Below are 13,869 nucleotides of genomic sequence, written 5' to 3'. Positions count from 1 at the left end.
TCTGAAAGCCTTCCCAATAGACACTCTTGGAAACTGCAATGCCATCTGCTGAGAGATTATGAAAGTGCAATGCAATGAATGACTCCTGAAAGGGTTCTGCAGTGCTTGTTTAGAGCTTTTCATGTACTAGTTTAACTACTGTAATATTGATGCTGAAACGCATGCTGCTTGGGGTCAAGTTCAGAAGAAAAAACTGCTTAAGTTGGAAACATTATCCTAGAGTTTTCAAAGAACTGAAACATCACAGCCTACTGATCATTAGGCAAGGCAAAGACACTGAATAACAGAGGTCCACAATACAAACATTGTTTCAATATGCTGAAAGGATAAGGGTATGATGTGGGGCACCCAAATTATTAATTTGGCTTATATATTCTGAAACACTGGTATTAAATTAAAAAAAAAAAAGAAATAAAATCTAAGATACTCTATTTTGAGCTCTACATCATTACAAACTCAAAAAACTGGATATAGGTCTAAGCTGATTAAACTACAGATGTATATTAACAAGTCTCAAAAAAAAAAAAGAAAAAAAATGGTTAGTGTGGAACTGGCACCCAACGGAAGTGCTTTTAGGGACAGCCTGCAGGGCTGAGCTGATATCCCACAAGCCAACTCTCCCTGCGTGTTCAAAAGCATCAAGATAATCTTGTAGTTGGCGATGAAAGAATCTCTGAGAACCAAGGAATAGCAGGGTAATGATTCTATAAAGATCACCATATTATTTAGCTTAACAATCTGCCAAGCATGTAAAATCAGGCATTCTGTTCTTTTGGGTCACAACGAAAAGCTGTGGAACACAAGCTCCCCAAGAACAAGCACCAGCCCAGGGGATGCACAGAAGATGAGCAAGGAAGGTGCTTTTCTGTAGTTGTACTAAAACACTATATCCAATACTGCCCCCAAAGGTACTATTATAAAAGGTTCAATAGGTCTTCTAAAGGATTCATTCTGAAGGAGTCAGGATCTGCCAAGCCCAAGGTTCAACACCTAAACAGAATGCTAGCACAATCTGCTTTTCCTCTAGCCCACAACAGTTTCAGGAGTGTTGCAATCCTAGTCTGCCATTAATTATTAAAGGAAGATTTAGGGTAACAATCGTTTAACTCTTGAAGTCAGACAGACAAACCTAACCAGACCCACTGGCTAGCAACTGACGATGTAAGAAATCCAAAGTGGATGCTACTGTACAGAGCTCTTCTACCAGAAAAATGCAAAGACAGCAGTCTGTTGATCCAGTCCTAGTCTGACCCTCTCATTTAGTTTTTCAAGTAATGCTCTTTCTACCTATAAAGAAGAAATAAACTTTCTATAATACTTTTAACTGAAGAATGCTGCATAAATATTTTCCTAAGGAAAGACAAACCATGTCTTCTGTCCTCTGTTTGGGGACAATTCCCACTACAAGCAGCATAGAGATGCATTACTAAAACTGATTCTTTTTAAGAGCAGTCATGAACCTGGCACCTATCTCAGGGGTATAAAGGGTTAAAGCAACTACTCATTTCCTCAGCTGGCCTACTACTATTGTAAAGTCAGTCTTCAGCTGAATTCCATCAGGCCATGCTTTCTTAACACAAGCTGACATGTTCCTCTTCAAGATCTTGGAATGTTTTTCTCCTCTCTGTCTCTCAGTAGTAGACATTAGAAACACATACACCCTAAAAGGCAAATGGTAATCCAAAAGCAAAGTAATATTTAATAATCTTGGGGGGGAGGGGAAGAAAGGGGTTGGATGGAATTATTTTGTTTTCAAAAAGCAAAACACACTTGCCAGGTCCTTTATCAACAACACAATGCTGGGTTTTGTTTCAAGTTCATAACTCGGTTCTTAAAGTAGTTGATAATGAACCAGCAGGCATTATTTTAAATCAACTAGTTTTATTAAATGAGCCAGAAAGGAAAGAGGCAGGGCTAATTACCAACATTCCTTGATGAATTACCTAGCGGTGTGTGGTAAATCTCTGGACGTCTTTGTCTTTATCCCCAAATTTATCCCTTACTTATTTCTCAAGAGGTTAAAGGACATGGGGCTAATTAAGGAACCAATCCAATGACAGACAGAATCATTCAAGGTAAGGCTGGTTTCTGCTCTTTCAAGCTTTTGCATCTCTGCCTGGTACTTCTTAATCTATTTTTTTTTCCTTAATATTACTGCCAGGGAGGGGGAGGAAAAGTGTTAATCTTGTCACGGTCAGGCAGGTTGAAATTGCCATGCAGTGCTGGGCAAAATGCTACATATTTGTAATTTAGCCAATAAGAAATTCCTTAAGCCTCTCCTGAATGGCAGGAATGTCTCTAGCTTGTCACTTTGAATTCACTCACTATACAGGTTCAGTGTCTTGGAGAATAATGCTGCCAAACTAGCTGAAGAACTGAAATATTTGTGCGTATACATAATGCTTAAAGATTACTTTAAGCAGATCTAAGATTTCACATTTTAACATTTAATGTCTATCAAAGCTGTCAACAGAGGCCTCCACAGACCTCCACATGACTCTCCCCATTCTCCAGCTCCACGGGGCCTCTGGGCACCGCTTTCTGCCCAAAGAAACCATGGAGGCAATGAGCACAACTGCACTGAGCAGCACTGCCTCTTTCCACTATCTGGGCTCAAGCAGTACAGTGTAGTAAGATGAGTTTTTTAATTAATCTTGGCTGAAAAAGTACAGCCTGCTAAAACCTGTTACCTGGTGGGCTGCAGAAACTCCTCTGTGCTTCTAACAGCCACAGCTATGAGCACCTACAAAACCTTGAGAAAGATAACTCATCTGCAGTTCTGAAGCAGCCCCTGACACATAATGAGCCTCAGTTTTCCCAAAGCCTGGTAACTCAGACATCAGAAAACATGTCAGAAAGAAAACCTTGAAGCAGTAACAGAACCAACTTGGCAAGTTCCCCTCACCTTTAGAGAGGTTATCATGCTTCGTCTTTGTCAAAAGTGTTATTTCAAGCTACCAGGTAGATCTGGTCCTTCAGCATGCCCATGCACAGTACCAACTAAATCCCCACAGCAGCAGAGCACCTTGTTGGAACATGCTGTCTGTGTGCAAGGCACCAGCTCTATGAGGAGCAGCAGCTTTAAATCTCATTGCTCTGCTCACGGCACTATTCCCCCAGAAAGCACCCAAACCCATCCATCTAACAACCTCTGCATTAAAAAAGATTCTACACTTCATGTCTTGTCCAAACTACAGATATTAGCACCAGTTCTTATTTTGGAGTAGCTTACAACTCACTAAGCAAGCAAAACACTGAAGGTACAAGAGATGCTTCTACTTACATAAAGGCTTAGAAGGCAAGGCAGGCTTCAGAGGTTCTGTAGTTAAAAGCTGGTTTTTCCCTAACGAAGAATTTGCTGCAGGCTTCAGCTACGCTCACTGGCTCTGCTACGCTGTATCTGTAGTTCACCAAGGCTTGTTCTGGCAAATCTCTTCTCTGAGTTACAATTGCAAATACAAGCCATACTTAACATACTGGCACACACCACTATCTCCTATTGTCAGGTTCGATTAAATTAACTTGGAATCAGATAAGCATTTCCACAAACACACACTTACTGTAGCAGATGCTACCATGCACTTATCTTGACATCCCATTGTTCCTGTTCTTCAGAACTGTAAGATAGGTCTGCTATACAACGGAGTTTCATGGTACTTACTATACAAGGAGTACTATTTTTAACTACCTGGCCTTCTCTGGTAACACAAGGACTACATCTACACCATGGGTCACTGTTTGCAACAGAGCGCACTGCAAAAAGATCAGGAGGAGGTATTTTTTGATATACATCCATAATCATTAACATCACTCAGAAGGCATGCTTGGCATTTCAAGTACAAAGAAATACAGGGTGTCTGATGCAAAGAGCTTTTCATGGTGGTGCATTTAAAATCTGAATGAACAATGCCACGAGGGTTAAGCAAGAGGCCAGAGTGGGCTCCTGCACCACTGGGCTCCTGCTGGCTCTGGAAAAGCTGCTGCAAGGCAAAAGATAACACAAGCTACAGTGATTGCAGGGATGGTACTAGGAAAGATGAATGGGCTTGTGTTGGTCAGCCTGCAAACACTGCCCTACAATGGGCAAACACTCTTGGAATGATGAAGGACGGACATAAACACAACAAAGAGTGTCTGGTTCCAGTATTTGAAAAGATGTTTAAGGAAAACAAGCCACAGTGACAAGACACAGCAGTCAAGAGCTGTATTTTCAGCACCAAAGGAACAGTTAACATCCACCATGAGGAAACCCACCTAGGCAGCAAGGCAGGAGGAATCCTAAGTGAGGCCCTAAGTGACAGATAAATGTTCAAAGTACCCAGCATATTACAAGCATTACTGTATGCAACCAGCGACTCAGCAGACAGATCACTCATTTTAGAATAAGCTGCTGATAGAGAAAGGAGATGGGGAATGGTGAGAAGGGAGCATTAAAGCTACCGTCAGCAGAAAGCAGCAACAGTAGATGCTCCCTACATGTAAGTGTCAGCTGCTGGGACTACAGGTGAAAAAACAGTTCTGTGATATCAAAAAGGAAGTCCAGAAGCAGAGCAGAAGCAAGGAATCCCTTGTGACATCTTTCTGCAGCATCATCCCTCTACCACTAGTAGGATATGGATGAGGAAGGTGCTTAAGGATAAATTAGCCTTTATGCCAGTGAAACTAACATCAGTGGTGAAGGACAACTGAAATCCCTAACAAACCCTCATCCTGCTATCAGAAGAGATGTTATTTCAAATGAATTAGTCCTATTCCTAGTCCATCTCATAATTACACTTCACAAAGCAACACAAAATTTAAATTCCAACAGGTCATTTCCTATCTTGCCAAGCTACATTACGTAGCAGAGAAATGATGCAATAAGAAGTCATTACTCAAGAAAATAAAATCCTATTTATTCATATACCCTTGAACGTAATGACTACTTGATGTAACTTGGAGATTCCTATGCAATGTGACATAGGTTAATATGTATTACTCTTTCTTTCTGTGCTGTTTTAGATGACGTCTTAAGCATCTTAAAAATACAAAATGCAAGCTCATCAACAGCTTCAGCTTCTTTTTAAGCTAGTCATCCCAAACTACCATCCTCAGACATGCAAGTACTATTCCCCCAATACAGGGAGATATAGGAGACAGGGCAAGTCACACCGTGTAATTACAAGATATGAACAGGAAATTTACCAAGTTGGCTTTTCTGTTTGGTTGGGGCTTTTAATGTGATTTTAAGTTCTACAAAAATGACCAAAGCCAACCACATAAAGCAGCCGTTACTTTTGGTGTTATTTGTCTGTGAAGTAACATTCAAAAAGCTCTCTCAAAGAAAACTGCTTCGCAGATTAACATTTCTGAAAGACAAAAGGGGCACTTTTACACTGCCTCATTCTTTAAGGCCACTAAATCCAGACCATCTGGGTAATAAAATTACCACATGTAGTTCCCTATTCATCTAATTAAAAATGCTGTTAGGCTCATACAGATAATTGTCTACATCTAAAAACAACTGAAGTGTAAGAAGCAGCTCCAGGGAAGTGATGTCACCAGCACAGCATACTCCAGGCACAGCTGGCTGGCAGCCTATCGGCACCAGGGAGATCCCCATTTACTGTTAGGCACAACTTCTGAGCCAAGCAGCAAAGCAGTTTCTCCTGTCTCGTGCACAGCAGGAGACCACGAGGACTTGGTTTTGCTCTTGTTGCCTGTAACGTTATGTAAATGTGGGTGACAGGCAGTCAGAGGCTGTTTTATTCCATCAAGTAGCTCACATTTCCCCAGTCACTACTTCAATGCACAGTTTTCTGTTTCCAACAGGCATTTGTTGCAAGGCATTACTTTGAATTTACAAACCATGAAGGCATTTATTTGCTAGTTTTTCTCTCTCTCTGAGGTCAAGCACATTGTCTTTTGGGCACAAGGAGAGTGCCAAGGAAGTGCCCTCTCTCCTGCCAAGTGGAGGGAATGGGGACAGATGCTTCCTCTAGGGCCCCAAAAGACAAGGATTCAAGTCTGAATCCTTCGCATCCTTCCCCTTTTCTCTCATGTAAAGAGGTAGCAGTAAAATGGACAACGTAAACAACTGTTAAAACTTCAAGACATTGCACACCTTCCTTAACAATAAAGTATGATCAGGAAGTAAACATGCTCCTATAAGCTTTCAAAGAGATTTAGAAAAGGAAAAAGAAAACATTTCATGCCATGATGAATTTGGATGAAACTATCAAAAAATACAATTATTTAACCAAGTGTATTTTGAACAGAAAACTACCTCATATCACCTAGATCCACACTGTAACTAGAATGTCATGATTTGGAAACAAATTCAGCAAATTCAAGAAGCACAGACATTAAAACAGAGTAGCTTTTCCCAGTCAGTTTCAAACTCCTCAGTATATGCACATATGCCAGAAGTACATTACACATGCATTCCCTTCAAAAATTAAATACATAGTTGATAATCAGTTTAACTCCTACATCGTAGGCCGTATATTCTAGTATTCCTGTATTACTAACAGCACTGTCAACACAACGCCATAATGCAGATTCAGTAAATGAGAAGACCTTGCATCTCCTCATAAAACAGTCACATGAAGACTGCCTTGAAATACTGAGCCTGCAACTCTGTTTCAAGCTTACATCTTTGAATATATATCACTGATACAGAACAGTGATGGGCAGAATACAAGAATGCATTGTAACCCAGTTAACTTATCTGCTAAGTATACACCTATTGACTGAAAAAAAATTACTAAATATAAAACTGTAACAAAAAGATATGGCAGTAATGCAAAGCAAATAGACAACTTTGCGAAACAAACGAAAATTTTACTCTCACAAGATATACCATCATATTTTTCCATTATTTTTTACGCTCTTTTACTAACACATTTTCACATTGCTTTACTCTAAGTGGACTTACTCTGAGCACGAAATTATCTCTTTTCTTCTAATTGTTCAACCTTTCCCTTGAGTAATTAGCAAGCTACATCCCCTTTGACAGAGAGATACTAACGAGCTCCTACAGCTTCCAGTAGGACAAGCAACCCAGAACTACTAACAGAAAGCAAGTCATTTAAGCAAAAAAGGATTACCAAGGCTTGTTGCAAGGGGCTGGAAACTCACAGTATTTCAGATTAAGGCTGAGAAGCCTCTTTTTGCAGTGAGTTTTGCCTCTTAAAAGCGTATGTATGTATTTTCTATTATCTGTAAAATGAAATATTGACTTGAGTATTTATTAATAAATTTCTTCCTTTTGAAAACCACTGAGCGTCAGAAAGAGCGGACAATGGCTTCCAATGGGCAAACAACAGAAACAGGAGTTTTGTAACTAAACCTCTTTCCCAAGATCTTGAAATTTAAAGAAAAAAAGGCCACAAGCTAACGAGATTTTCAATCTTGAATATTGGGACGCCAAACCAAGCTGCAAATCAAGCCAAAGTGAAGCTTATTTGCAAGATTTTGGTACTGAAAAATATTTCCCCCACATCCCTACTGCACAAAGCCCATTTTGGCGAGTGAGAGCAGAGCACGGGGACCCAACGTACCTTGAGGACCTCCATGGGTACCTGCGTGGCAGGGGGCAGGCTGGCGGGCACGCTGACGTTGATGGCAGGTGTCTGGCTGACGGGAACTCTCTGTTGCATGAACTGGGCTGCTTGCTGCTTCTGCTGCTGCTCCCGACGCTCCTGCTCCTGCATCTGCTCACGCATGAGCTGCTGCCGTAGCAGGATTCGTGAGGTCATGCTGGAGGAGCTTAAGGGAGGCTTGGAAGCGCCAGGATGCTCGGAATTGCTGTGGGAAGAGCAGAGAGAGACGGCTCAGCTTCTACCAGGGGCTCCATTGCTCTCAGGGTTTGCAGAACCGCAGAGCAGAATCCGAACGGAAATGCCGCACTAAGACGGGTGCATGGCTGACCTACTGTGGGTACTTAGCAGCTGCATTATGCTGCCTTAACTTGACTGCAACCAACCTCTCATAAACACCAACATCCAGCTGGAAAACATGCCTCACTATTTCAAGTTTTACAGCAGCCAACCATGAGAAAAACAAGTGATTTTATAGATAGCAGCAGGCACTCATATTCATAATTTTTTTTAAAATAAGTTTGGGAAGAATGAATTGCGTTCATTGAGAGGTACAGACAATACTCTAGGTCTAATCACCTAGCTCGGAATAAATAAGTCTACCTCTTCCATGAAAGTAGGCACCCTTTCCAAAGTCTGCTGAGCCAGCTGGGTTAACACCCTGCTAATCTGCAACATTCAAGAGCCATCAACACTGGGCAGCACAGGACAAGCACAGCTCTTGGCTGTAAAGGCAGAGACATCTTCTGAAACACCCAATCATTTTGTTCACCCTCAGAAGACTCCATTTATAAGACGTTACTATACGGTGGAACTCTTAAGGAAGGTAAACATCAAACTACACATCCTTTAAGAGAAAAGAGTCAGAAGCTGCTAGGAATCCATGACTCCACGGACCAAACAGATACACAGCATGCCTAGGAAACCAGCAGGGAAACTCCACCTCTGGCTCCTGAGTTTCAGTGCTACCTGCACAATGCAGCTCAGGGCCCAGCATCCCTCCAGCTCTCGTGTCAGGACCATGGCCACCGAGAGCCTGGCCAACAGGAGCACTGCTGAAAGCTTGTGCTGTTTGTTTAGGATCAATGCTGTGTTCACGGTGAAAATGCAAAAGGAGGGCCCATGCTTACTCTCACCAAAGATCAAACTTCACTCTTCCAGAGCACACGTTCTGGGGGCAGGGAGGGAGCAGAGGGAGGAGGCAGCCTCACTATTTAAGACCTGTCAGGTTGAAACATTCATAGAGACACTGATCCTTTTGATAAAACAAGAGAAAACCTTTGTGGTGAAACTAATGCAGCTGTGGAATAATCGCACTAATTAGCTGCTCAAGACAAGTCAATGACTGTGATACTTGCAAAAACACCACCCTCCCAATTAATACAGAGCATTCTCCCATCAGAGCCTTGCAGCCTGTTTCCTGGCTGCTCTGCATCTGAGCACACATCCGAGCCACTCAGAGTCCCCATTCAGCTTGGAAACATGCATTTCCCCAACTAGGAGAATTACAGAGCTCCAAAAAGGTCTCCAAATTATTCTGATCATATACACCCAACCAGTAAAAAAAAGATACTGTGCCTGCACCCCCCCAGTAGAGTTATATTTATGGATTATATACATGTGTAACTGAAGTGCTAACATTTCCTTCCTGCACCCCAATGGTTCTCCTCACACACCTCACTTTAATGGCCCCCTGCTATAGGTAAGAACCAAAAATAAGTGCTGAAATGCTGCTTTTAAGGAAAGACTCATTCCTCACGTTAAAGAAAAACTTACTTTGTGTCAGTTTAAGCAGACTTCTCATTAGGGTGCTATTGGCATTTTTTAGACACCTAATGCTGCAAAGTTGATAACCCAATAGCTCCTCCCAACTTCTTTTGTTCTGAACTGCTTCTCTGCCTAACAAAGCCCAGAGTACTAAAAACCATCTCAGCAGATCCTTCTCGTATCTAAAATTTTAGGGAACATGAGGGATTTCTACTGCATTTCCAATAGTCCCTGTGAGGAGCCTTGCCTCCCTCACATGATTACTGTGCTTATGCCAATGGCTCTACAGCCATTCCTACAGCTTTCTGCAGATAGTGCATCCCTGAATCGCTGATTAAAAAGAATGAAAAGACTAACTACTGTCTTAAAAAAAAAAAACAGAAGATACTGTTTTGCCAAATTCTTCCCCTAAAGACAAACACTTTTCCAGGTTCTACGGCTCAACATTCTAATTATTCACTGGAAAAAAAAAAATAGCATAGGTGTAATTAACCAGGTAATGCAAGAACGAGCAATGTACTCCTTAACAACCATCACAATAAGAGCAGACACTGGTCAGAGGAAGAAGAGTCTGATCTTCCATCCAAACCACCAGATTTTGGGGCCAGCTGAGGGAGAAAACAAGCTTGTGAGATTACGGAATGTCCTGTTCATCCTTATTGCAAAGCAGAAGCCAGAAAGCAATGTAGCTTAACAGCATAGTGAGCTCAGCAGGCGCATCACTCTGTTGTGTGTGCTCAGCGGTGTTACGTGGCACACGGACCAACCGAGTTGTTCCAGACGTGAAGCACCCCTGTGCTGCTCTCAGGCACCACCTGCCAGACGGAATGCTCAGTTCACGAGGAAAATGGACAAACAAAGCAGCTCCTGCTGTTCAGATTTCCCCTTATTTATCACCTGAGGAAGTTTTTGGTCTATGCAGGGCCCTCTCTACACACTGAGGCTGACACAGCTTTCCTTCTACTTGCTGCAACTCTGTGAGAGCAGCACAGAGAAACATGGAAACAGAAGCGTTTGAAATTTCCCCCCAGTATTTCATTCTCTAAGCCCATCCCACACAAAACTCAGCCCTCAGTCCCCACTCCATCTGCTCCTCTCAACAATATGATGCATCAACTGAGTGGAAGGTGGTTGGGGCTTCATCACCATGTACTCTTTGGAAAGCAAATAGGAAAAGCTTTGTCAGAACATCAGTTTTCTAAGAAAACAAAAAAAACCCATAAACCAAAATTCAAGACTGATGTCAAAGGCTTAGTCAAAAGAGTACTGAAAAAAATCATACTTTGAAGGCTGCTTGACCTTTAAGCTCTGCCACGAGCAGATCTTCCCTCAGTACTGAGCATGGAGAGATACACCGCAGTACGATGCAGAACCCAGACACATGGATTCAGAGCTCACATACATGAACTGACTCAGTCAGGCATTACACAGTCAGTAACAGAACCCACACAGGCAATTGATACTCGATGTGATTGAGATACTTCCTGCAAACACAGTCTATGGATATCATTTAATTGCAATAAATGAAACCGACTCATCCTTTTAATTGACGTATGATTAAACCAGTTATCCATTAGCAGTCTAATAAGCATAATGTAATACAGGCAGAGTTATTAGTTATGAATGTCATATGCCAATTCAATTAATCATTAAGTGATAACATTTTAACAAATAAATCTAAATTACATATCCGTTGCATAGATGCCTGGGAAATGTTACTGTATGAATACATTATAATGCAGATAGTTGTTGCATAATAAAAGGCAACTGATCAGATTAAAATCAAGCTTAATTTCATTGCTATCAACTCAAGTGATTAAAGAGACCATATATTTTAAAGCCTAATTTATCTTTCCAGATGGGTACTGAATATTTCATTTCTGTCTCCACAGACAAAACGCCAAACTAGTCTCTTGTTAGGCAGTTTTGTTTTCAGATCCTTATAAATTCAACAAACAGGATCTCCAGTTTACATGCATTACTCATCTGGTTTACACGCAATATTTTGCACTATCCACGTACTTGTTAAGAAATCTGGAACTGGAGTTTTGTCTGTCTAAAGCCCTTAAGTTAGGATAAAACATTACAACAGTTAAAAACATATGCCAACTACTCAAACATAAAGCTTTTCCAAATTATTTTTGATTAAAACAAACAAAAAAACCCTCACACACCTGTTTTCACATCACTGTCTTGTATTCTAGCAACAGCCTGGGATATTTTGCTCCAGACAGGATCTGACAAACGAATACCTGAAATGTTTCAGCTAAGCGTGTGCACAGCTGACCTATGTGTCAGGTGACACTCAGTAGAAGACGTTCTGAAGGGACCATGAAATACATCCAGATCTGACATTTTTGTAATGATTTCATCTCTGAGATCAGCCAAGAAAAGCAGAAGACGTAGCACCTCCAGAAACCCACAGAGCTGCAGCAGCTCCCAGGGATCAGAGCAGAAACAGTGTGCGATTTAAATACCTATATTTAATGCCTTATCCTTACTCCATTCATCACTACTTACAAAGAAAAGCAAGGCATCCACACTGAAGTATCTAACATCAGCTCAAGACGAGGCTGATCCTTCAAGCAAGCAGACGAAAGTTCACCAACACAATTCAAACATCTCGCCTGACCTACAGAAGGCATTGTCAGAAGCAACTAACACAACTCCCCTTCCAAAGCTCCTTCTGTTCAATGAGTGCTATCATTTCTCATTTGCAGTCCCTCTAGCAGTAAACACCTCAGGACACAATTGCCAGTACTGGATGTTAGCAGCACCTAACCTAACCTGTCAGTCAGCATCATCATTTGCCACAGAGGTAACAGAAACCAGAAGGATACCATATGAGAATAAAAGCAGAATTAACATAAGGGGGAGCAGATTAATAAAACAGAAGAGTCTCTTCTCCTCCATCTTCAGCCATCACAAGGGACTTTACTTACAGGAAAAGTACCACAGCATTTTCCCTGTAGCACTTTGTGCTTCATTCCTAAAATTTAATAATTGATTGTGAGTTACAGTGACATTTCATTCAGAAAGCCAATTGGTTGGCACTCAATTAACGTATCAATGTAAAAAAAAAAGTTGGCACCCTTTAATGTCCTTTGTTGTCAAGGGCAGAGCAGTAAGCCTGACAATTATATAAACAACACAGAGGCCTTTATCAGCCTTTACAATACAGCAATGACTGTGTTTCAGCCCTCTTTATTAAAGATTTCTGCATTTGAAGGTTACATGTGTGAAGAGACACACTGCTTGCTTTTGCTCCATCATCATCAACACCAACATTTTTCTCTCCCTCCAGCTTCCCAACCCTGGCCCAGCCCACCATCACATGCCCACTCCCAAGCAGTCTGCAGAAGGGAAAAGGTGAAGCCCTCAACTGCCCTCCATGCAGGTCCACGACCAGGAGCTCAAGGCTGAGTTACAAACAGAATTAAGTTTAGGAGATGCACTTGTCTTTACATTAATAAATAAAGGAACACTCACAACCACAGACAATTTAACCCTTTGCCTCTTAAGTAGCTGCACACCACTTAGTAGTTTTCCATTTTTCTTCCTGTCTTTAAAGCACACCTTCACAAGCTGCTGAGCATAATGCTTTCTGAACTTAATGAAAACCTCACTCATGACCCAGCACCACTCAGTAAATAATTATTAAGCTCTGGAGGTGGCTTTTGCATGAGTGTTGACTTAATAAAATGCCACAAGTTGATCTGCTCGAATGCCCGTTTACTTGGGGACACAGTTTTCGGTACATACAGCTTGGGAACTTGATCCCCACCAGAGTGAGGAACCAGGCAGAAGTAAAGCTCTGGTAACGCCAACCCCTGGGATCAGCACAGGCAGGTCTGTGCAACCAAGCACCTATTGAGGAGATGCTTCAGATGGCCTCAGTGGGCTCCAGGAAGCCCAGGAACTCTGAGTTGGGTATTGCACAAACTACCAACTGCACCAAGCCCAGGGCAAGGAATAGATGTGTCCCACCAAGGCCTGTGGGAAGCTGAAAGGAAAAGCACAGCGGTGCTATAGGGTCATACCACAGAGCTGGGGCCTGCACTGCCCTCACACCCATCCCCAGGAGCAGGAGATATGCACTGGTGTTGAAGGCACTTATCCCATTCATTAATTAAAAGGAGTGTGATTAGGGCAATAACGCCATCAGAGGGGTGGGTAGACAAGAGCACAGTTTTCTCAGGATCTCTGTCAACAAAAGGGAACAGATAGGTGCAAGACAACCTGCTTCCTGGGGGATAACTCCTGCATATCCAAAGTTCACTTCAGTGAAACTGCACGTTAGTTTGGAAAGGACCTTAAAGACCCTGAAGTTCCAACCTCCTGCTGCAGGCAGGGTTGCCAACCCCTATCTCAGGCAGCAGCTCGGGGTGTCCAGGGCCCCATGCAGCTTGGGCCTGCAGCCACAGTTACCTTGAGCAGCCCATGCCAGCACCTCACCATCCTCCCAGTGAAAAGTTTCCCCTGACATCTAATCTAAATCTCCCCTATTTTAGTTTAAAACTGA

General features: G+C 42.1%; 1 protein-coding gene across 10 annotated transcripts in view; it reads right to left on the bottom strand.

Annotated features, from left to right (window-relative positions):
• MITF (melanogenesis associated transcription factor) overlaps positions 1 to 13,869 on the bottom strand; it is an 87,837-nt gene that overhangs the window by 30,890 nt on the left and 43,078 nt on the right. For 9 of the 10 annotated variants that reach the window (XM_015292966.4, XM_015292967.4, XM_015292968.4 and 6 more), the window contains exon 2: positions 7,542 to 7,788. In XM_015292966.4, coding sequence (XP_015148452.2) covers positions 7,542 to 7,788 — 247 coding nt within the window. 10 annotated transcript variants of the gene reach the window in all.

This window comes from Gallus gallus, chromosome 12 (assembly GCF_016699485.2).
Source record: "Gallus gallus isolate bGalGal1 chromosome 12, bGalGal1.mat.broiler.GRCg7b, whole genome shotgun sequence".
Classification (NCBI taxonomy): Eukaryota; Metazoa; Chordata; class Aves; order Galliformes; family Phasianidae; genus Gallus; species Gallus gallus.
The sequence above is the reverse complement of the archived record's forward strand: the minus strand, read 5'-3'. Positions and strand labels throughout refer to the sequence as shown.